The following is a 23769-nucleotide window of genomic DNA, read 5'->3' on the forward strand; positions in this document are numbered from 1 at the left end:
GTCTCAGCCAGGAGCAAGTTGGGTGAATTGCTCTTCTACTGCCCATTGCTCTCATAAAGCAGGATCTCCTCGGTGTGCCTCTCCAAGCTGTTCTTCAGCCAGAAGATAGTTTTGATGTATTTTTGATAATTATTATTCGTTGGTTGTATCGCTTGTTTTCCATCTGAGTCATCTCTTCCACTTTTTCTTTCTACTTCTAATCTTTTTCTGTTCTGCCACCATCACATGCTCAAAGCTTCAGTCCTGCTGATCTGCACATACAATTCTTAATGCAGATCTGATTTATCGGTCACAACATTGTCGGCCCTGTCTTGGCTTCTTGTGTCTCTCGTTATCCTGTTGCTGTTGTGTTCCCTGGTAAATCTACGCAAGAATCTCTAAAAATCCTGGCAAAGGTCGTGCTAACTGGAAGCAGCCTTTGAACCTTCCCTATCAAACCGCGTTGTGTGACGGCTGATGTGCTTAGCTGCTGGTTTGTCATATTAAATTCTGAGCTGAGCGGAGATGCTTTCAGAAGTACGATTACCATGGAGAGATAGTTTGTAGGGGATAGTCTGTAGGAGAAGTGGGTTTAGGCAAGCCATAAATCTCAGTCCTAAGGCTGCATAATATAGCAGAGGTTTGCTTCTAAGGAATTTTGGGTTAATTTCTCTCCCTTAAGCATCATCAGAATCTGCTGTTCTTGCCTGTTGTGTTTGGTAACAAACATTTTGCCGAGAGAAAGCATTACTGCTGTTAAGCTGAAATAGCAATTTGCTGTGAAGTTCAGAAGTTTGTGTCGTAAGACTGGTATGGTGAAGAAATGGAGGGCCCTGGGTCTTCATGGCAGTTCTGTGTAGCCGTACGGGTTTAAAAGCCCTCAGCAGGATTCGTGGCGTGGGTTTACATTTTAATAATGCCGTGATCGAGTTTCGCACGGATATGCCCACAACGGCAGCAAGTTGTACTGCTGAGTGCGTGACGCGGAGCTGGAGGACTCATAAAGGTACAGCAGATGTGGTGTCTCCTATCAGACGCATCTTGCTCGTTGTGCTGAGTACTTACGTAGGCAGCTACCGTCCAGATGAGGTCACATCACTGAGTCTCTGTTGGCAGTTGCCAGCAGCAGCCGCTTCTGGTAACGCGTCTGTGAGTCTGGTGTTATCTGATCACATCCAGTGTGATGTAGGCATCTGTAAGCAGAAATGTGTGCTTTTGTGAATGAAAGGCAGCGTGCTGTGTGTGCCTGGCCCTTCTGTTTCTTGTTGGCTGAAGCCAGTGCAGGAACTTTTCACGCTCAGCAGCTTTGGGTGTGGTTGAACCCAGGATAAATGCAAAAAACTGTCAGCTGAATTTTAGCAAGTCTCTTTCCTTTTGCTTCACAAGCAACAGCCAAAATGCTGCCAGAACTGTTTCTAATTTTGTCTCTGGTGGAGCTGGAGAGAAGATGCTGCTTTTGGCTGACTGCACAGGAGCTTGCAATTTATTATTGTCAACCTCCGCCCTTCTGCCACTTTGAGAGCAGCTGATTTTAATTGTGTGTCCCTCAAACCACAAGTACAGGTCCAAAGCCTTCAGAGGCCTTTGCTGTGTGCCCTCACATGCCGAATGGATCTCCTCACAGGACGCAGCCTTTGCAGCATGGAGCTTTTATTTCTGAAATCCAGAACAGGAGGCGCTGACAGGTTGTTATGGAGAAGTAGGAGCTGGTGAGGTCTTAGTACGATGAAGGAGCTTTTATTTTCTGAAGCTACTTCTGCAAGTCCCTCTAAACCCACCGGTATGTAGAATATGTGTTTACACCTTGCTATTTGGGTTCAGGATCGTAAGCCATGGGCTGTGCTCATCTCTTCTGTGCTTTGAGAGGTTTGGTGTTTCCTTGTGGGAGCCTGGGCTTCTCTAGCTCCCACTGAACAGCTGCTCAAGAGCAATTTATGGGATTGAATTCACTGAAAACAGAGATCTTTCACTTCCCTTCAAAGAATTCCCCAGCATCTTGCAGGACGGGATATTTACTTTGTTTATTTGATGAACCGGACTGTTTACTATGGGCTATTATAATCCCTTGTGACTAACCACTTTCGTTTCTATTCAAGTTTGTGTTTTTTTTTTCTGTTGAGCAACTCCTTGTGCTCTGGTGCTTGTTAACTCTGCCTGCTGACCCTTGCACCTGGCCTTTCTGCTGACTGCCGCGGTGTGGCGGAGCATTTGAGGATGCTGCAGTGCTTTTACCTGGATGAAGCTGGGTGGTTGGGCAGTGGTCAGACTGCCATTAGTGTGACTCAAAGCTTTCTCTGCATCCTGATGTGCCTGTTTTGGTTTGCTGTTTAATGGCTGCCTGTTGTGCTGCTTTGGTTTAAGAGCAGAGTTTAGGATTGTATCTACAAATGGACCTGTACTCCATTTGTTCCCTGTGTTTGCTGGCCTTTTATGAGAGCAGGTGATGTTACCAAAGGACAGAAAATAAGCACTAGGTATATGGACTTCTCTTCCTTACCCGATGTGTAGTTGAGCTGTTGTCTTCTGTGTTCTGCAACCGTTGTTGCTTAATAACACTAATATTTTTCAACTCATACAATGACTTGTAAAATCTTCGATTTCTGAATACTTCATTTTTGAGTGCTAAAGATAGTAATTGACATGTCCTTGGTGGTTGTCCAAAGGTTGACTTTTTTCTCCAGAAAAGAAATTTTTCGTTAAAAAAACACCCAAAACCTCTAGAGATATATTTTAATTAGAAGATCAGCATTTCACAGAACTTGCAAAGAAGCAGGAGGTATGTATAATCAATTGTTTTACAGCAAAATGACAGCTGTTTCCAAAGGACTAGGGGTGATACTTCCTATCTGCTAGCGTGTGTTACTGCAGAACTGAGCACTGCTAAGAGGAGGAACACCGGTATGAGAAATGCTAATTAGCCTGGGAATAAAGGGGGGCTGGATTCTTGGACATGATGTGATTCGATTCGACCGCGCATCTGAGCTGCTTTCAGTGCACCATTTTCTTCATGTAAAACAAAGGTGCTGACATTTACATATCTTTGTAAAGCTCTGCCAGGTTTATGGGCATTGTTAGGGCTAATTGAAGCTTTGTCGCGGGTTTATTGGATGTCAGACTTGGGTTCTGTAAATGCAAAGATAGTATCTAATTATTAAATAAGAGAATATACTTTAATTGTATATTTCCATTGTTTATTTTAGCATCATTTAAGAGAAGAAGAAAAGATAATTTATGCAAATGAATGGAAAACACTGCAAGGGAAAATCTGACAATATCCTATGTGGGATAGAAAAGGGCGTTTTGAAGTGTTCGGAGCCAAGTAATTTTATCACCAAAATTACTAAAATGGAAAGGAAAATGAGCCAAGTCTTAATGTTCTCTCAAAGCTGATTAAGGCTTAATAGTGACTCCCATTATATGTATTTCCTGGAGGTTGTGCCCTGCCTGGCTGAATGGTCTGTCCTCGGCAGCCAGGGGAGGATGGGAGAGGCATCCACATCCTCTTCCCTGCCTCCTCCCACTGGGGATTGCTCACAGTTAACTCTGCTCTGGTGCAGGCGCTTTCTTTAGTGAACCCAGACTGCTAGGTGCTGGTTATGGGATCAGCAGAGAGTCCTGCTGCAGGGGCTGAGCTTTTTACACGCAGAGTTGGTGAGTCTGGTGTTCACGGAACGGTTGCTGAGACTCACTTGTCTGCAATAATTTAAGCAGTTTAAACATTAGCAGAGATAACTAATCTTAACTAAATGCTATTATACCAAGTCAATTCGCTTACTTACAGGAAGCGTTACGACAGGCCTGCTAATAAATACTCAGTATCTAAAAATGCAATTAAATCCTGGTCTTTGTTTATTCAAGTTCGTTGTGACACATCTTCAGGAGTAAAACAGCCAGCTCTGACCGGCAGAACAGGAGACCCGAGGCTGAAGGTCCAGCGTGGTACCCTGAGCGTCGTCGGTCAGCAGCGCTGAGCCTGGCCCCGCGGTGGCTCTGCAGGGTTTGGCCGGGTGCTGGTGCTTCCTGCTGGCTTCCCCAGGAGCTCAGGGGCAGCGCTGAGACGTTGTGACCATCTGTACCCAGAGCATGGTTTGTTAGCTGATGCTTTGCTCCCCACAAATGCGAACCCGCAGGGTCCGGAGGGACCTATCTGTGCTGCTCTGATGTATTGTTTCTGCCAAAAGTCTGTGAGTTTTCTGCAGTCTCTGGTCAAACTGTGTTTGATTTTTTTCATCTCTTTAAGAAGGGAGCTTTGATGTTTCCTTTGTCTCGGTTTCGGGGCTCTCAGTTTCGGCGCAGTTTATCAGAGGGTAGCGATCTCTTTCAGATCTGTCTCAGCACTTGCATTTTCTATATCAAAGTCTTTCCGTTCTTGAAATGCTCCTGTGGTGAAATTACATAAATCTTAGTCATCAAAGAAGATGCTTTCTTCTTACCCATCCTTGGAGGTATAGTTCGTGTTTTCTGTATTTTGTAAGAAGCTGCTTTGGTATTCCCAGATAACTAATTAATCTCTGATTAATATTTCTATACCCAAATGGCTCCTTACATTAGCAGCCAGTTATAAGAGCAAATAACCTGGTGATATTTGTACATGAAACTGGTTTTGTGACTGGGTGTTAGTCATTATATGTAGGATCCTCTTTAGGTATTATGTATATTTACAAATATTTTCTTTCATTAGAGGCTTTCCCCATTTCAAACTTCATGACACTATACGAATTTGGCACCCATTACAGATCATTGGTCTTGTCTGTAAAAAATAATCCAAAACTTAATGGTAAGTGCCTGTAGAAATTTTTGCTTACAGAATGCTTACAGAAACTTTTTGAGGGAGTTTAATAGATATTTTTTTCCTTTGCACAGAGGAAAACTGATTCGTGATTTACAACAACATGCCTTAAATATCACTGAATTTCCTTAAGGAACATAACCTTCATATTCTTTTACACAAAGGTCACTTTCTCAAACACATTTTCAAGTAAAACGTATTTTTTTCTAGAGAGTTTCTATCTATCCTAGACTAGTGTCTTGAGAAGGATGAAGATGCCCTTTATTTGAAGAAGATTCTTTGGTGGACCAAATGGATCTTAGCTTCACCAGCAGTAGTACGTTTGCAGTTTGAAATAAAGGACTTTTTAATCATCTATTCTCTGTAGCATTTGCATGTTTCAAAACACCATGCAAAACAAGTGCTGAGGGCAAAGCAGGAGATAGGAAGCTGCATTCCAGAGGCAGCCTGCGTGCATGTGGTAGGGACTGCATTTTCTGGCTGAGGAGGTGTCATCCTCGCTGAGGGCTGGTAGCCGGCTGTGGTTGATGAAAAGCAGAGATTGCCTAGGAATCTCCTTAGCTCATTTGAATATTTCCATATATTATAAATGCAGCTGAGAATTTAAATGCACGAGTTCTCTGTGCTCGCCAGTCATTAGGAACATGAAATTAAGTGTATGGATTTTCTTGAACTGCAGCAATGACAGCGGATGGTTCTAAGAAAACGGGATTCTTAGAATTTGGAACCAGGGATGACCATTTTTGGAGCAAGTGTTACGGTGAAGTAAAATGTAGTTTACACGAGTAGAACATGTTTTTTAATTCCTTGAGCATTGTCAGTGGTTAATATTGCATTGCTCATGTTTCAGAGCCTCTTAGATTAACTATGGCCTGTAGCTTGCAATTAAAACCGAACCAGATGTTTCTGTTTAGCAAATATATTTAAACCCTTACCCTCTCTAACTTGACTGCAATTTTTATTTTTTTTTTTTAGCGGCATATTTCCCGTATTCCCAGATTTACACCGAGTCCTTTCTGCAGTCCGTCAGATAGATTTCTTGCCTACTCCTGCAGCTCTCTGAGATACCAGTCTGCCTTTCAGGGGGACTCTGCCTAACAGGAGCAGGCCATCTGCATTCCTGAATGCTCCGCAAGGGAAGTGCCTGTTTGCCCTGGAGACCTAGCCGATAGCTCAGAGGAGGCTGGGGCTCAGCTTTGAAATGCTAATCTGTTTCTTCTGTCCTTCCAAGATTTTGCCCAGGGAGGCCGTGGGTGGGAAGTTGGTATTAATTTAGAATTTGAAGCTTTGGCGCAATCTGTTGCAGTTTTAGCACATTATAAGTTGTTTAATATTTAAGGCGGTATTGAAGTTAAGGCGGAACTTTGTCCTACTTTCAAAATGACCAAGAAAAATCACCCTGATTTTGAAAAGTGCCAAGTAAAACTAGTAGTCAGGATTCTCCTTGTGACGAGGAGCTCTGCGAGGTTAATTTTTCAAGGTCTCTTATCGTGTCCGCACCAGGAATTTTACTCCTCCACAGGAGACAGGAGATACAACCCTCCAGTCTTTGCCAATATCATTTTTACAAGGCCCCAAGTTGTACTGTGATCCTCAAAGACAAATGCAGACTGGGTCTGTGCCCCTGGCAGGTAGGCATCTTGATAAAAGGAAAAATGGTCTTGGACTGGGACAAGGGGAGCTTGGGTTCAAATCCCTGTTTTGCTGGATGCGTCCTGCCAAGCCATCATGCCATAACCGATTAAAATGCTGCTGTGACCCCTCGCGAGAATGAGCATCTTGGGAGGGTGAGTAGGGGAGGGAGGAGGAAATGAGAAGGAAATGGTGATTTTCATGGCTGTGCTGACACATGCTAGCAGGAAGTCTGCAAAATCATAGCTGGGACCTGAGTGTGCTGCTGAGAGTGCATGTCCCACAAGACTACTCGTGGTGCTCCGTAGGATAGGTGTGAGTTAGGCAACAAACTGTTGGAATAGGATCTAGAAATCTCCCCTCTGCCCAGCTCTTTGTGTAGGGAAATGATAGGTTCAAGTCCCTTAGGCAAAAATCTGAATGCCTGTGGGTATTGGGCCGCACAGCAGTGATCTTCACAGGCTGTTTTCAGTGCTTCTGTCAGTGTCTGTGAGATGGGGTTGGTAATTGTCCCTTTTTCTGCCCTCGCTGCCGCTGTGATCCCTTACTGGGCTTCTGTGCTGTGCTCAGGACAACAGACCTTAATTTTTTAGGTACTAGCATAGATGTAATTGCTTCATTAAGGAAGCAAACTGCAGGGGAAGGTTGTTCAGGCAAGGGCCCATAATGATGGCTAATGAAATGGTATGCTAATTAAATACTTCTCCTTTGGTCATTCCTTAAGCGTGATGGAAAAGTGCCTTGATGGAAAGTGTCCCCGCTGCCTGGTCAGTGCCCAGCGAGGCGTCCCTGCAGCCTTCTGGATTGCCTCGTCCTGCACGCCGCTGGCTGCTGCTGTCCCCGTCCCTGCCAGCCGCTCCAGGCCAGCACCGCAGCGTGGCTCTGCCCTTGGCTTCCTATTTTTTGCCTCCTTGGTAGGGCAGAAAAGGGCACGAGCCTTGCAGCGTGGTGCCCCAGGTGCAGAGCTCCTTCCATGGTAGCCGTTTGTCCCTGCAGCTCCTGGGTGGGACGCGTGGCTGAAGTAAGTGGGAGTTCGTGTTACCCTCCACGGGGTTATGCAGTGTCCTCCTGCAGAGGTTCATGCCCCTGTCACCAGGTTTGTGCAGGTGCTGCTTCTGTAACTGATGATGATGATATGGGTGCTCAGAAGAAGAAATAAATAGGAGGGAGACACGTTTTGGCTAGTGGCGCACTAAAACTACAGCAAAATACTATGTTTACTGTCTAGAGAAGGACAAAGTCGATAGGAAACGAAATTTTATTTTCAAGCTTTTAAGGGGATATAACAGTGAAGAATAACACAGCCTTAAAGAAGAAAGCTTGACTGTCCCTGTTTCAGGAGAGTTATAAACCTTTGAAATAGGGTTTTGTAGTGCAACTACTGAGAGCCATAGCTGCAGCAGCACAGATGCACGTATGGAATACGTGCGTTAAATAGTTTATATAAGCCAAATCAATGGGGCTGGTGTCTCAGTTAAGCCGACAGAGTGTGTGCCCTTGGTCAGATTAAGGATATTTGCAAAACCATGGCTTGCAAGTGATGTTTGATTTGGGGTGATTGGGACGTGTAAGTGTGAAAAAGGGATTGTTTGATTTCTGCCATACCAGAAGCTTAGGGGTATGTCGTGTTGGGTGTTAGGTTGGCGAGTGAGCAGGCCGTGCCCCTCGTAGTTACACCAAGTGTCCCTTTTACCCCTGTGTAGTCCTATTGATTTCTGTAGCCCCAGAAGAGCTCTTGCTGTGAGTGAAGTGGCCCTAGGGATCAAGACTGAGTGAAAACTGTGTTAAGGAATTATCTGAAAGTCTATCCAAAAATTGATCTTTAATTACAGGCTGTTCAAAATCAAGAAGTACTTTTTAAAAGAGCAATAATCACGATGCTGAAAACAGGCTTTCCTTTGCATATTTTTAGCATGTATTTGCTGTTAATTTAAATCATTCTGTTGTCCTAGCTGAGAAGATGGTCAGAGCTCCTGCACAGCTTCAGTTTCTGGAGGGGCTTCCTAAACCCCTGTTGGTGGGAGCAGACACCCTGTGAGCGATTTCCTAACAGCAACGCTCCAGTATTCATTCCCCTGCAAGGTGTCATTAGCGGGTTGGTAGGTGGACTGCCCGCTGGCAGATACTTGACTGAAATTGTCCCTGTGTTATCTGGAGTCTGATGAAGAAAAACCATCTGCATATGGAGGAAACACCTCTGATGCTTTCTAGGAGCCGCCAGGGCGAGGTGAGAAGGCATTTCGTGGCAGCAGAGGGAGGATTGCAAGATGGAGCTCTGTCTCCGGCCTGTCAACAAACAGCGGTGTGGAATCACAGAATGGTTTGGGTTGGAAGGGATCTTAAAGACCATCTAGTTCCAGTCCGCTGCCATGGGCAGGGACATTGGAAGAGGACATCTTTGTAGCTCCTCACATTCCCTACATTTCTGCAGCAGCAGTTTTCAAAACCTTCTCATATGCAGCTGAAAGTGGGACTTGATATTCTCCTGATAGTCTGGAGATCAGCCATACATCAGAATGATGCACAAGGATAAGGACGAAACTCCCATACACTACAGAAGGTATCACAGCCATCTTAGGCCATGGGAGTTGGCTGTTGAGGTAGACTAGGTCTGGAGACTCAGCGATGAGATAAAACAGGTTCTGCTCCTCGGTTAGCAATGAAGCTGGGATGGTTACGTTGGATAACCTGGTCTTTATCTGAACTTGTCTGACTCCTTCAGTGTGAGCACTGGACCTGATGGATTTGTTTAAGAATTTCAGACAGCTGATGCTTTGGCCAGGCTGCAGGTAACAGAAAAATAGCCCCTTGTATACTGTTCTTGATCTTGGTCTCATCCACAGCTTCAGAGGGATGCAGGAGCATAGAGCAGGATGGGACAAGTTAAGCCGTCAGCAGCAAGCAGCCATCGAGGAGCTGTGGTGATTCAGTTCAAACACGGGGATGCCATTTGGGTTCACTTTCCATTTGGTGTGCTAGTTCATCCTTTTTTCCTCCTCCTCTTTCATCACTTCTTCCCCCACAAATATCTAAAGCTTAAAATAATGTGCTTGCCTTTTATCTGCCAATAGTCTGACACGAAGTAGTTCCTCTTCATAGCCATGAATTTACGTTTGGCCTGTTTACTCAGGTGCTAGACAGTATTTCTGGCTGCACAGATGGTGAGTCTAATACGGGCTTCTGGGTTTGACTTTTATGTTTGTTTACATCTTCATGGTACAATAGTTATCTGAAGAGACAAACTGGAAAATTGTGAAGTGTAACCTTGGGCCTAAAACTGAGGTGTATGAAGGGCTTGGAAATCCCTGGAGCCTGGCACTGCGTCGCCCCACTAGCACTGCTGCCATTTCTCTAGAGGGCCAGCTGGTTCTCCTTCTGTCAAATGTATCACGATGCTGCTGTTGGACAAGTGAAATTTGAGTTGTAAAATGCCAGGAATCGAGAAACGTGGCACAGCTGTGGCAGTCCCTGCCCTGTGTCCGCTCAGTCCTGCGTGGCCTCTGCGTTACTACAGAGAATTTTTTCTTTGGCTTCTGTATTTTTCTGCAGTTTATTAGGGTATGAGGAAACGTGAAAGACCAGAGGGAATGAGGAAAAGGTGCCTCTTTACTAGCCTGGGAAAATGTGTAGGAAAATTAATACATGCTGATCTAAACGTTTGCACAGTCGGTTCCGCTCTGCTGAGCCAGCCCACGAAAATGGTGGGTGGGCTGAAAGTGTGGAACAGGGGTCAGCGGGAAGAGCAAAAGTAGGTCTTAAAATGTTAGGGCTTACAAACAGGGTGAGCCAAGCAGCTTTAAGTCGCCCTGAGGGGCTCTCTCAGCCTGCTGTGGCAGTGGGAGGGCCTGAGTGAGGGTTTTCCCACATCTCTGCCACCCCAAAGCTCTGTGGCCGTCACCCAGTGATTTTGTTATTTTTGTCTTCGTTTACAAGAAGTCCCCCTTTCTATATTCTTTGGAGATTCAGTGGTGGAAAGGATTGTGTGCACGCAAAGTAGCGGCAGTAGTATGTAGCAGCTCTTCGGAAAAAAGCATGCACTTCTAGCAATTCCTCAACAATGATACATGACGATTACATTGCACCTCTTTACACAGAAATTAATTGTGCCTTTTACCTAAATTGCAGAAATTAACACTGGGTTTCTAGACATGTTTTATTTTACTTTTCTGTGTGGACCAGATTCTTATCAGGTATGAAGTCATCTGGCCTAACTCACCTGACTTTATTGGAGTCACGCCATCTTCCTGCTGAAGGTTTGGCCTTCTGTGTTATAAGAAAATTACAGTATTCATTGAGGTTGGCTGTGGCAGGAGAGATTCTTTCAATACCCACTGTGCTAGCCAAGTCTTTTTCCCTGACTAAAAAGTTCATTTATTTTAGAACTTTTTGGCAATAGATGTTTAAAAAGTAGACTTTTTAGGTTGAAATAACAAAATTTTTGAGAAGCATGTTTAAAACTTGAGTACTGAGTTCTTATTAAAGCCATCTCCAGTAGAAGACAAGCCATGGGGTAGTTCCCTGTTCCACAGAAATCATCTGGATGACAGGAAAGAGGAAGTAGTAGAGACAAATTGCCGATTTTTTTTTTTGTGTTTTTGTGACTCATATGAAACCAGTCAGTCTTGCTGGAATGTGCCAGGGAATTCTAGGAAAGCTGTCAGTTGCTGTAGAAACAGGTTCCTCAAAACTAGCTTTTAGTGTTTCATTTTCTTAATGTCTATGTTTATGTGCGGCCTCATAGTATAATGTGCTCATATCAGAATATGTGTGTATCAGTGTAGTATACATATGTAAAATTACAGTTATGTAATGTATACATTCAGTTTATGCAGATTTATTTTTTTTAGGTATCTAAAAAACCTCACTTTTTTCAGTGTGGTGAGATCAGTACATCCAGTGAAACCTACTGCTGCTCGGCACGTGTGGTTGCTCAGTCATTCCTCGTGCTTTGTGTGCAAGCTTTGTGCCCAGGAGAGGCTTTTTAAGCATCTGTTTTACTTAGAGCGGTGTCCCTTCTTGGTGTGGACTCAGTCATATTGGCACAAAAGGGCCCAATGTCAGGGAGAAGAGGTAGCTAGACTTGCACCATTGGTGGACAAACTGTGTTTTGTGTTCACCAGAGAAGTCACTTAATTCAAAATAATGTTAGTCTTCAGAATTCAGTGACTTCATGAGCTCCTAGTAAGTCAGCCCATGCTTTGAATTCCTGTTTAGGGGCTGTGCCTGAGGGTGAAGGGGTTTTTTGCGTCTCGAATTAGGTTCCTTTTGCATCAGAGCAGCAGCGTGGTAAGAAAAAATCCTAAGTCACATACACATGGAAATTGAAGTGTAATATTTGCTTTTGAAGCAAACTCTGATGAATTTCTTGAAAATAGAGGGAAATCTGTTGGTGGGTGTTTTTGTTGTTGTTTTGTTTTTGAGATTTTGATGGTATGCATAATAGGAATATCTAGAGAAATAGCAGATAAAAGATAAGACATGAAAAATAGCATTATGATATGTATTTACTAAGGCTGCTACCACTGGGTTACCATAGGTAATCACTAGGGTTAATTATAGTCTGATTACGTTTCCACAACAAGGTAGAAGAGCTGGTTTAGAAAACAAAGTAGCATGCATACGTGTATTTTTTTTCTTTGTCCTTGTTTTAAGACCCTTCCATTGCTTGTCTTTTCCCAGGTGCCACTTACAGAAGCCGTGGAGCCGGTTGACTTGGAGGAATACCTTAGTGCACACCCGATGCCAGTCGAGTCTGGCCCTTTGCGAGACTTGTTTGAGTTTCCTTCTGATGACATTGAGGTTGTGTACACCCCCCGAGAATGTCGAACACTCGTGTCGGCTGTTCCCGAAGAGAGGTAGGAGGTGACAGGGTTGCAGCTTACCCAAGGGAATTAGTTGTTCTGCACTGGAACGTCTGCAAGGCTGAAGCCTGGGCTTCTTGTCCATAAATGCCTGAAACAGTACATACAAACCTAAGTGAAAGCCAGCATGGTCAAAAGGCAGTATCGTTTCTGTGATTTTAAAATGTTTGTTTTTATTCTTTTAACAGTGAGATGGACCCTCATGTGAGGGACTGTGTAAGAAGTTACACTGAAGACTGGGCAATAGTGAATAGAAAGTAAGTACCCTGTGACATTTGTCAGCTTGATTTCATATTTCAAATTTTTTCAGGGTGGCTAACTGGTATGAAGAGGCTCAAAAATGGTTGACCTGGCTGCTGATTTCATGTACGTTGGCTTTTAGTTGCCCAACTCAGCTGAACTGATGCTTTGTGTTCTGAAAATTGGATCTCATATACATCAAAGCCCCTTAGGACAATTTTGAAAATCTAGGCCATTTTCATCAACTGCAGCTCCTTTAGAATATAGAGAAACTAAGGAATGTAAAATTATTTTAGGGAAGTAAAGTTGCTGTCAGCACTTATTTCTTACTTTCTTATGTTTTTAGCTCTTTCAATTTTGTAAAGATGTAAGGTTCACGTGCAGGCACAAGCACCTGAAGGCACGGTATTCAGCAGTGTTTATTTGTTCACAAAGAGACTGAGAAAATACGTGGTTTAAAAAAATGATTGTTAATATTTAAACTATCACAATGTTTACCTAATGAGTTAACTGTTTAGGCAGCATGCATACATTGACTATTTTATGCAAATTAGCTGGAAAGTTTCTAAGCACTTTTACTTTGAACGTATACTCTCTCGGATGATTGAAGGTGTGATGACTTCAAGAGCTGTTGTCAAGGAGGAAGTGATCCATGTGATGTGCATCACCTAAAAATGACTTGACTACGGCTACAGCTCTGCCCTTGTGGCAGTTGCTACAATTCACTGGTTTAATGTTGTCTGGAGCACCACTCCAGGGGATGCTGAAGATATGCTCTGCGGTGCTAAGATGACCTAATAAAAATGTGGTTCGTAATCTCATACACAAAAAAAAAAGAAAAGGGAAAAAAAAGAAAAAAAAAGAAAGGAAAAAAAAAAAGAAACCTGACAGAGATGTTTTATTAACTCCCAGCCATTGTGAGCAGAGTCTGGACTGTGCAGTAGGCTTGGACCCACTCAGCAAGCACACATCTCAGTTTCTCAGTGACTTTCACTAGTATCTGTAGTACCTGGCTGTGATTCCTGCGCTGAGGAGCTGTAGTTGGAAACAGTAAATCTTTCTGTCCTGTGCAGGTCAGCTGCAGGTTGTGGTCTGTGTCCACAGACACAGCGAAGGAGTGCAGCGAGAGACATCAGAGTTGCCTGAGTGGGTTGAGGGTGTACTGAGTGATTGCCGCAGTCAGACTCTTGCCCCTTCAGAAGAGAAGAGGCACTTTCATAAACATTCATGGCAGTTTTTGCTGGGATAACATTTTGTCAGTGCACTGGGGTTGCTGCTGGAACAGAGGAGAAGCGCAAAAGCCTGTCTAGAAAGAACTGAATTGTTTTTCATGTAAAGTCTTGCTGTCTAGGAAACCAGGGATCTGTTACTTGATAGTGGTAACAGATTTCCTTGATCTATCCTATTGGATGCTTACAAGTGCTTTGGCTAGCTCTGGGGCACAAAATCCAGCTTTAAAAGAACATGACTTCTGATGTGCCATACTTCTTTCTCTCCCACCCCAGGGGAAAAAATCTTTATTTCAATCTTTGTCTACAGTTCTTTGTAGCCAAAATATTTTGGGGGGAAGAGGAATCCATCCATTAAGTGAATAGTTAGTTTCATGGTATTGGAAAAGGTAAATAAGTTTTCTTTGTTGGCCTGAAAAAAAATAGAGTGTTATTTCAATCTTAGGGCATCCGTTGCTGTGTGCTAGACTGGCAGCAATGACCACAAGCATTTCTGAAGCCATTTCTGGCTTAGAACAAATTTAAGGTTTTGAAATGCAGACGTTTTGGTAAGGATTGTACAGATTGCATTGTTCAGCTCTCAGGAAGTATAGCCTAGTGAGGAAAACACTTTCCAACTTTTTCACCTCCCTTTCATTATTCACTGCTAGCACGTCCATGCGTTTGCCATGCCTGTTTATCCTTCTGTCTTAATTTTAGTAACAGGGCAGGATATGAACAATTAATTCTAGATGTGACCCCAGCACTACTTCAGGAACTGACTTAAGAGTTTGTATTGTAAGGACGCTGTGGCTGTGGCCATATGTGTGGGTAAATATAGACGGTGCCATTTGGTATCCAAAAATTTGTTAGTCAAAGAGGTCTGATCTTGTCAGCAACAGCAGACAGACTGTTTACTAGCAAGTGCTCTTAAGCTTTGGATTGTTCTGAAGGACCCGATTCTGTTTAAAAAGATGCTGTGGGAAGATTCTCATTTCAGTTGGTCTCAAACACTCAAATGTTTTCCAGTGTGCTCAGGACCTCGTGCTTCATGCTGTCCTACCTGAAGCCGATGCGTTGGTTTTCAGGATATTCATGTTCTCTGCTGCTAGCCAATTCCTGCTTCAGCAGAACTGCTGGCCTTCTGTCCCCGCGTTATTGTTGGTTTAAGCTTGGCATTACAATTGCACGTTTTATGATGCCCATAATTGGGCATTGATAATACTTCCTTGGACATCACCCAGCGTGGCTTTATAATTGAACAGAGTCACAGTGTAGTACAGGAATACTGCTTGTGGGATTGTTACCCAGCTACAGCGGACAGTGACTGGAAATACTGTTTGCAGAGAGCAGTTTATGCTTTGAGATGCCCCACGCTGATAATACTGGGTTTGTTCTGCTATTCTGCTTCTGGGTTTGGGATCAAAAAGAATGCTAACAATGCACTTGAAATACTTTGTTTTTAGGTACCACAAATTGGGGACTGGATTTAATCCCAACACTTTAGACAAACAGAAGGAGAGGCAAAAGGGGCTCCCCAAACAGGTCTTTGAGTCTGATGAAGCTCCAGATGGCAACAGTTACCAGGACGAACAAGTAACGTACCTTTGAAACCTTGCTACATAAAACCTGATTTATAGTTGCATTTTAAAAGTGCAGTCCCTTTCCCATTATAAGTTGCTTTTAATTTGTTGAATCTCAGGATGACCTTAAGCGACGTTCAATGTCGATTGACGACACTCCCCGGGGCAGCTGGGCATGCAGTATTTTTGATCTGAAGAACTCCCTTCCAGACGCACTTCTCCCAAACCTACTGGACCGAACCCCAAACGAAGAGATTGACCACCACAATGAAGATCAGAGGAAGTCCAATAGGCATAAGGAGCTTTTTGCACTACACCCAGCACCAGATGAGGTATTTTTATATGGATGTGGGTGAGATTAAAAAAGTGGAGGATATAGGGAATGTGAAATCTGTCAGTCTGCAATTGATTTAGAGGAGTTAAGATCACCTCTGTTTAATTTCCATGAGAACCTTCGCTATTTTGCTGGAGTCATGTTTTTTTCAGCATGCTGTCTTGCCATACATACTACGTTCTGAAGATTTTACTTTATGGTTATCCAGTCCTCTATAATGTAGAAACATTAGGGGAATTTTAACATATAACTGCTGGTGAATACAATACACTGGTAAACCTTAGATTAGATTGGTGCTAGTGTATTAAGAGAAAAAAAATGATGCATGTACTTGCTTCATAATGGTATGAGTGGTTTGTACAAGTCTTGTGTCTAAATGGCTGTTCCTGTGACAAATTTCAGGAGGAGCCTATAGAACGACTTAGTGTCCCCGAAGTACCCAAAGAACACTTTGGCCAAAGACTCCTGGTGAAGTGTTTGTCCCTTAAGTAAGTATCACTCCAACAGACAGCTGCATTACAGGAATGGAGAATTTAAATCTGCTGTTGTATCCACATGCACCTGGAAGTACTTTGCTGCCTTGTTTATTACCCTTAAAGTGATGTAACTTTGTTTAATTTGGTTATAGGCTTAAAGGTTAATTCTGTAAAGGGTAACTTACAGGGCAGTGTGCATCAGACTTGGTTTATCTTCAAGACTTCCTTTATATTGATGTGACATAAAAGTATTTACCTTCCTTGGCATTTTTTTGCATTTGTTTTCAGCAAGTCTGTAGCTATACCTGTCCCGTATCACTGTGCTTGTACAGGGCTCTGCAATTGACCAGCCATTGGTGTTCAGCTCTAACAAGGATATTTAAATGGGGAAAAAACAAATTAATAATTCTTGAGCCTTAAAACGTAAGACTAAAGCCTTACAACGTAAGCAAATCAAAGATTTGCCAAAGTTTAGGCTCAACAACCTTGACTGTGTCCCTTTAAGAGTGAGGACTTTATATACTTAGCCAGCATTAACTGGAGGAATAGAGACCTGTTAAACAAGTTTAATGAAGTGAAGCTCCTGAATATAGGGTTACCTGCAGCTGGTTCATTGCCTATAACTCTTCTCTAATAACACAAGGTAAAATTTTACTGTTATTCCCTTGGAGAAATAAAGTACAAAACTGATTTTCCACACTGCTGTATTCATCTTCTGTGTCCTCAGTTAGGTCAACCCTTCTTATTAGAGAACTCCAGTTAGACTACATTGCGGCTCATAACTGAGATATATGTGTGGGACATAGCTCCTACTCACAGAGTACTCCAGGACCTAATATAGCCGTAGAGATGAACTGATTTTGCAGCCTTTTATGAACTGGAACAACATAATATGCAGTAGCAGTGGAGCTTCATCTCCAAAGAATGGTGTCTTTAGCATAAATAAGTTAAATTCTAGAAATTAATAATTTCTGCTATTTGAGCACCTCTTGCTGACTGCAAATTTATAGCAAATCTGCCAAAGTACGTGCTTGTTTGTGTACCACAATAATCTCTGAAACATTACTGTTTTAATAGCTAGCATCCAAGATTGTGCTATTGTAATGGCACAAAAAGTAGTATGTAGTCTCTTCCCCAGGGAATTTTTCAGTCTAAGGAGAAACATGGGTAACATAGAAAGGTTACCTTTCTATTTCAGATGACCTAAGCAGGGTCATTTTCAGGTTAATCTCACCTTTGTTGCAGAACTAGACAAAATACCTGTTTGATGATGTGGTCCTGTATGTCGTTCTGCCTGGTGGCAAAGAGAATTCCAGGCTGAAAATCTCAGACCTGGATGCCAGGCGCTGGGAGATGCCACCAGGGATCAGGCATTAGTTGCATGGGGAAGCTGTGCAGGCAGGAGAACAGCATTTCAGTCCCTGCTCAATTATTATTATTATTATTTTAATTTCTTCAGCATCCCATGTGAGTTTACAATGAGTTTAGTGCAATTTGGTAATTTAATGTTTTTTTTTTGTTGTTGTTTGTTTGTTTGTTTTTGTTTTGATTGGTTCAGTTAGCACAAATGCTTGAATGCCATTAGGCCAAAGGTACAGTGGCACTGACTAAAAGGTTTAGTTTTATAGTCTGTCTGGGATGGATGCCATATCCATTGCACTATGTGATGTTCTGGTTTCCGTGAAAAACTTCCTTGATAAAAGTTACTCTGAAAAACTGACATCTTCCTGAAAGCTTTTGAGATACTGGTATTTTCTGGCAAATAGTGAAAAGCAGAAAAATGACACAATAACTGTCCCCAGCTCTTCCAGAGGAAGGAGCTTTCTCATCAGTAATGCCAGGAGGAGCAGTTGGCTATTTAGCCATACCAACACGTGAGCCCTAGTATGTTAGCACACAGGACAGCTTCTTGGGGTAATTGGAGGAGGCAAGCACTACAGCTATCCCAAGTAATAGTTTCCCTTCATTAAGGAAACTCTTACGTTCATCTGTTCAGCTTTCAAGCTTTCAACTAGTAGAGGATAAAAGAATTTATAGATGTTGGGATTAGATTCCCAGGACATGAAATGTACCTTCCTGTTTGGTCAATGACTTGAAATTTTAGAAAGGTGTTTCTTGGTGTAAGAGAGCAGAGGCAATGCAGAGGACTGGGACAGGTGAGGAGAAGCGTGGTGAGTGAGACCTACCTTTCCAGGAGGAGGAAGCCTTTAGCTTGGCTCAGCTATTCCTGACATTTCAGCTAACAGTGGTCAGCTTTCACCTTACCCAGAAAGGGTTTGGGGAGTGGGTTGGTTGTTATTTATTTTCTTACAAAATGCAAGTCAAGTGATTTTTATGTTTTTCTTTCTATCAAGATTCGAGATAGAAATTGAGCCCATTTTTGCAAGTTTGGCTTTGTATGATGTTAAAGAAAAGAAAAAGGTAGGTTTTTTTATTACCTTACATTTCAATGGAAACATTACAAACCTATGTTAAAAAAAATGGAGGGGATTAATTCTGAAAACAAACTGTTAAGAAGACAGTGACATACTAGCGGTTGGAAGAATGATGAAAGAATTCCATGTACCTTCTTATGTGTTTTAATTCTGCTTAGTAACACAATTGAAGTATAACCACTTTTCTAAAAATATTATTTAATATGTGAGTGCCTGAAATCAGAATATATATATTTTCTGATCTTGGATTTCAAAAGTGTTAGTCTAAATAAAAGGTTTCAGTAGGTTTTTCTTCTGTTGAAGACTTTCTTCTTCTCTTCGTTGTGATTCAGTGTGGTTTGTGACCGAGTAACATTTTAATACATGCTAAAATCAAAACAAAGCTGAGCAGTCTCTTCAATATCTAATTTATGAAAAATGCAAAATTCATTTATTCTCCTATTTATGTTCTGCATTTAATATCTGAAGTCTCTTAGTTTTCCTAATTCAAGATATCTCTAACATTTTCCTCTTTAGTATTGCTAATATGCATTTTGACATTTATCTCTTTAAGACTTGAATTTAATGCATTGAGTTTTAAGTTGTATAGATGAGTATGTGGAATATTATGTGAACTTTGTTTAATATTTAAATCACATTTCATAAGCCAATTTTATCATCTTGTGAATACATTTTTTTTCTCTCACGTAGTCAGTTCTGTAGTGACCTCTGGTGTTGATAACCAGCTCACGTTCATTTTGGCTTTGAAGCCTTGATACAGTAGAGGATTTTGCGTTTCAGCATGAAGAGCTCACTATTTCCTTCCAGATGCATTATTTTTTTCTGTGAAGGATCTTAAAGATCATTTACTATTTCAATACTTTGATATTTTCAATTTAGATAGCAATTGTATTTTCTAGTCCTGTAACTACGTACCTTACAGGAGGTAGACAAAACTTTATAAGCAGTGTCTATTATTTGCTCCACTTCTTTTCTCTTTTGCTACTGTTCTGCTTTTATTTCATAATGAAAAGGTCATTATTTTTCCTTTTTATGCCTGGATTTGAAAGGAAGCACTGTTGGTGGAGTTTTTTTTGCATGTGTTTTGAAGTTGTCTGTTACGTTTGTAAAGATTTCCAGGAATATATAAAGGATAAGTATTGCTTGAAGCTAACCTATTTCTTCTTTAGATTTCAGAAAATTTCTACTTTGATTTAAATTCTGAACAAATGAAGGGAATGCTTCGTCCACATGTCCCCCCCGCTGCTATATCCACGCTGGCCAGATCTGCCATATTTTCTATTACTTACCCCTCTCAAGATGTCTTTCTGGTAATAAAGGTAAGAAATACTGGAGAAATTTTAATTTCTGTTGTCTCTTCTATTTTAAATAAAATAAAACCAAGTGTGATTGACTACCTGACTTATTAACACTTGGAGAGCAGCATTCTATTTTCAAAAATATAAATGTTGGAACCACAACATTTTGTTTTGTTTCAAATATTCTTATTTGGTACATTAAGTTCTTTTGTAACAGGAACAGTTCAGTGGGGGTATACATTGTTATTGAAAAACTGAAAAAAGCACAAATGTTTGCTTGATATAGAGTATTTTTCTGGGTTTTGACCTTGGTTTTGGTGAAACAATGTGATGACTTCCTAAAACTAGGAATAAGTGAGTGATTCAAAAATATGTCTTGATCTGAATCTCGTTTCAAAAACGATATATGCCCTTAAGGCAGATGTTCAAATGTCTTTACACATTGAATTTGCTAAGATAGTGAGGTCCGTAACTGAAATTAAAAGCCACATTGGTTACTCCTGGAATAAAGTATATGAAGAGAGAAGTTTTCTTTCATTTGATTGAAAGAGCAGACAAGGGTTAGTAGTTTACTTTGGCATTTGAATCAGTTTTTTTGGCCAGTCTCTGCATAAAAATTATCCTATTGTAAAAAGGGGATTTCAGTGCATACTTTTGGTTCACAGGCAGTGGTTGGTTACATTGCCTCCTAGTAAAGTTTTTTGAGAACATTGTTGACTGTGTTCTGTGCAAGGTCTTCATGTACTGCGTTTTAGATGAGGAGTAAGCTTTTGAAAATGAATTAGGGCTTTCTGGCATGACAGAAGAGTCCCAGGTGAGAAAAATGCTTTCAGAGTTTTGGAGTATAATCTGAGTTCCATTTCTCGTACAAGTTTCTGAATCCCTTCTAAAAATCACGTTCCGCCTGTGTACACATATTCACTCCTCTGATTTGCACAAGATATGAGGAGAAGATAACGCCCTGTTTCTGAGATGGGGATCTGACCAAAGGAGCTCATGACTGCACATCAGTGATTGTAAAACCAGTGATCCGAGAGGAGCTGGTAGTGATTTACTTAGGTGGTTTTTTGATTTGATGATGAAAAGGATAAAGTTAGGGATAAAGAAGACAGATGCATAGCATGCCTTACCAGGTGAATTTTTCCATGGGACTTACTGATGTTATTCACTATGAAACCACTTTTCAGACAGCTGCTATTGCTAGCATAAACTCATCAGGGAGTGCAAGATTTGACGGGAAGTAGTCTTGTTCTTTATAATGTGTATCTTGTAGCTGTACTAATTGACAAGTATGAATGGCACTTTATAAGCATGGGAGAAGATTAAAGATTTTTTAGTCTAACAACAGTATGTGTATGGTAGTAGGCGTGCAATGGAGGGGCAGGATGCTTCTAAAAGAACAGTCTTCATGTTTGTGATAGGGAAGAAGTATTTCTGTCAAAAGCTGAGCGTTAAACAGTTTCTTGCTATGTCAACATTGACTTATTCAGAGCCTTCAGAAACGAATATCTACTCTTTTACTTATATGTATTTTAAAAATTGTTATCCATTATTTCATTTGAAAACACGCTGATTTAAAATACTGCTTGTTTAGCTGAACACAACTGAGACACTGTCTTGTGCTGCTGCAATAGCTCCTTAATAAGGAGACCAGAAATAAGAACAGTCTTCGGAAAATGATGATGCTGAAGACAATGTAAGCTGTTGATAAAACCTTAAAAATGGGCTGAAAGTGGCTCTAGAACATAGGAAACCAAAGTGAGTTGGTATATGTTCCCTTTGAACCTATGTTTTACACTTGTGATCCAATTATAGCTGGAGATCTGGGAACTTAATGGCTCTAACAAATTGAGTGTAGTGGTTGTTTCTGACTCACAAAGGGAAATCAAGTGTCAATTCTTCTGAAAGAATGTTTTTGCTTCCTAGTGTTTGTTTAATTTAACAATCCTTGCTGGATACATGTCCTTATAATGGTTCATTTTCCCTTCTCAGCTTGAAAAAGTATTACAGCAGGGAGATATTGGGGAATGTGCAGAGCCTTACATGATTTTTAAAGAATCTGATGCAGCAAAGGTAAGATTTGTTGAAGTTTAAATTTGGCTATGAGCATTTTAAGACATTTTGTTATTAACAAATTAAGCAGTCAGGGTATTTTCTTTCACCTTGGACTCAACAGTCATTGATACTGTTCCTGTTGTTAAAAGGATCTGTTTTTAATTAAGAAGCTAGTCATATTCTAAAGGCCAAAGAAGAGTCAAAGACCCTTGAATCTTGATGCCTTATGGGGGGAGAGTAGTTAAAGGTCATCAGTTTTTGTAGCTGACAGGGGAGACATGTGGTGAGCATCAAGCTCAGTCATCTGTAATTCCCTGTCCCAAAGGATCAGCTGTGCGCTTATGGCTGGGTCAAGTGGAGGCAGCCTTTGATGTGAATTTGCAGTAAAATTTCAATTCGTCCATTGCATCTGCAGCTTAACTCCATCTTAGTACCTCTCCCTTGCTCTAGAAGGGTTACAAGCTGATGAAATATGTTAACAGGACATTCTCCATCAAGTCTGGTTTTCAATCGCAATGTGTTTCTGATTCTTTTTTTCCGCTGTTTTCTTCTGTTTTTTTCTTTTTGCTAATACTGTGAAGCAAGACCATACTCAACAGCAGGATAAAGCTGCTATTTTTACATGTACTAAGGGTAGATGAAAAAAAAATTAATTTTAGTGTTCCTTTTTTTTTCATTAACAATGCTCCTTTAATTCTTGTCTTCAGCAATTTGCACATTGTCCTCTAGAGTGCAGTGGATGGCATGGGCCTGCCCCAAAGTGCTGACAAAGTTGTGGTTCCTAAAGTTCTAATGTATTTCTAGCTGAAGAAGCTAACATTTTTTGTCTATCTCTGTCTTTACGTCACTGCACCAAAATGTGAAAAATGGCTATCTTCCACCTGAAGTGTTTAGATAACAGAAGTAAAAACCCCTATGTTTCCTGTGATTGACAAGTTGGAATGTGCTTACGTGAAATTTTGGAGTTGGCTTTGCAGGATGCTTGGAAATGTAGGTTAGAAGGTTGATTTTTGCAAGGTCTCCTTCGCAGCAAGGTGCATAAGCATGTGCTGAACATGCGAGAAGAATGCAGGTAGCAGAGCTGTCTGTTATCCAGCTCCCTGTCTGTGGGCTTTTTAAAGGACTGTAGAGAGCAGCCTTTCTGAAGCAAAGATTTGCTGTTTAAAATGCAGAATCATGGCAAAGTCCTTTTGTATCCTCTTTTTCTCAATAACATGAGTATGGTACTGCTTCTTTGAGGAATGTTTTCTGCTTCCCAAGCAATTCCAGATGATCTGAGCACCTGATTAAGGGAGGCCATTTCAGATCTCGCAGAGTAAAATTCAGTTTTTCTTGAAAGAGCAGTGGGCCAGATGAGCTCACTGGGATTTGACAGGCTGCTCAGGAAGCTGAAGAGCATAAAGTCAGCTGCTCTGACGGTCAGGCTGTCCTGTACCTGGTACTGTTGGCCTGATGGCAGTGTAGTGAAGCAGAAGACTGTTTGTATAATAGTGATCTTCCTCTAGAAGGCATGATCGAAGCACAAAATCATTTCAAGCTAGAACAGATGCCATTGTTACGTAGTGATTTTGCTAACTGAACCTTTGTTTGTATTCCTTTCTTTTTAATGGTTTGGGTTTAAACTTTCTTCGCAGAATAAAGAGAAGTTGGAAAAACTGAAGTGCCAGGCAGAACAGTTTTGCCAAAGACTAGGCAAATACCGAATGCCTTTTGCCTGGACAGCCATTCATTTAATGAACATTGTGAGTAGCGCTGGAAGTTTGGAAAGAGATTCCACAGAAGTAGAAGTTGGCACAGGAGGTACAGTATATGGCATCTGCATAAGGGAGTGTGGTCAAATCCAGAGTATACTGAAGTCTTGCTTCATGCACTGTCTGCT

At 41.5% G+C, this 23769-nt stretch overlaps 1 protein-coding gene across 11 annotated transcripts in view; it reads left to right on the forward strand.

Annotated features, from left to right (window-relative positions):
• Positions 1-23769, forward strand: part of DOCK7 (dedicator of cytokinesis 7) — a 98761-nt gene that overhangs the window by 10487 nt on the left and 64505 nt on the right. For all 11 annotated transcript variants that reach the window (XM_080603097.1, XM_080603095.1, XM_080603098.1 and 8 more), the window contains exons 3-11: positions 12080-12255; positions 12450-12518; positions 15176-15305; positions 15412-15624; positions 16029-16114; positions 18457-18523; positions 19707-19856; positions 21828-21908; positions 23525-23690. In XM_080603097.1, coding sequence (XP_080459223.1) covers positions 12080-12255; positions 12450-12518; positions 15176-15305; positions 15412-15624; positions 16029-16114; positions 18457-18523; positions 19707-19856; positions 21828-21908; positions 23525-23690 — 1138 coding nt within the window. The remainder of the gene's footprint in view (positions 1-12079; positions 12256-12449; positions 12519-15175; positions 15306-15411; positions 15625-16028; positions 16115-18456; positions 18524-19706; positions 19857-21827; positions 21909-23524; positions 23691-23769) is intronic.

The sequence above is a fragment of the Anser brachyrhynchus genome, assembly GCF_964034855.1.
Source record: "Anser brachyrhynchus genome assembly, chromosome: 8".
Lineage (NCBI taxonomy): Eukaryota > Metazoa > Chordata > Aves > Anseriformes > Anatidae > Anser > Anser brachyrhynchus.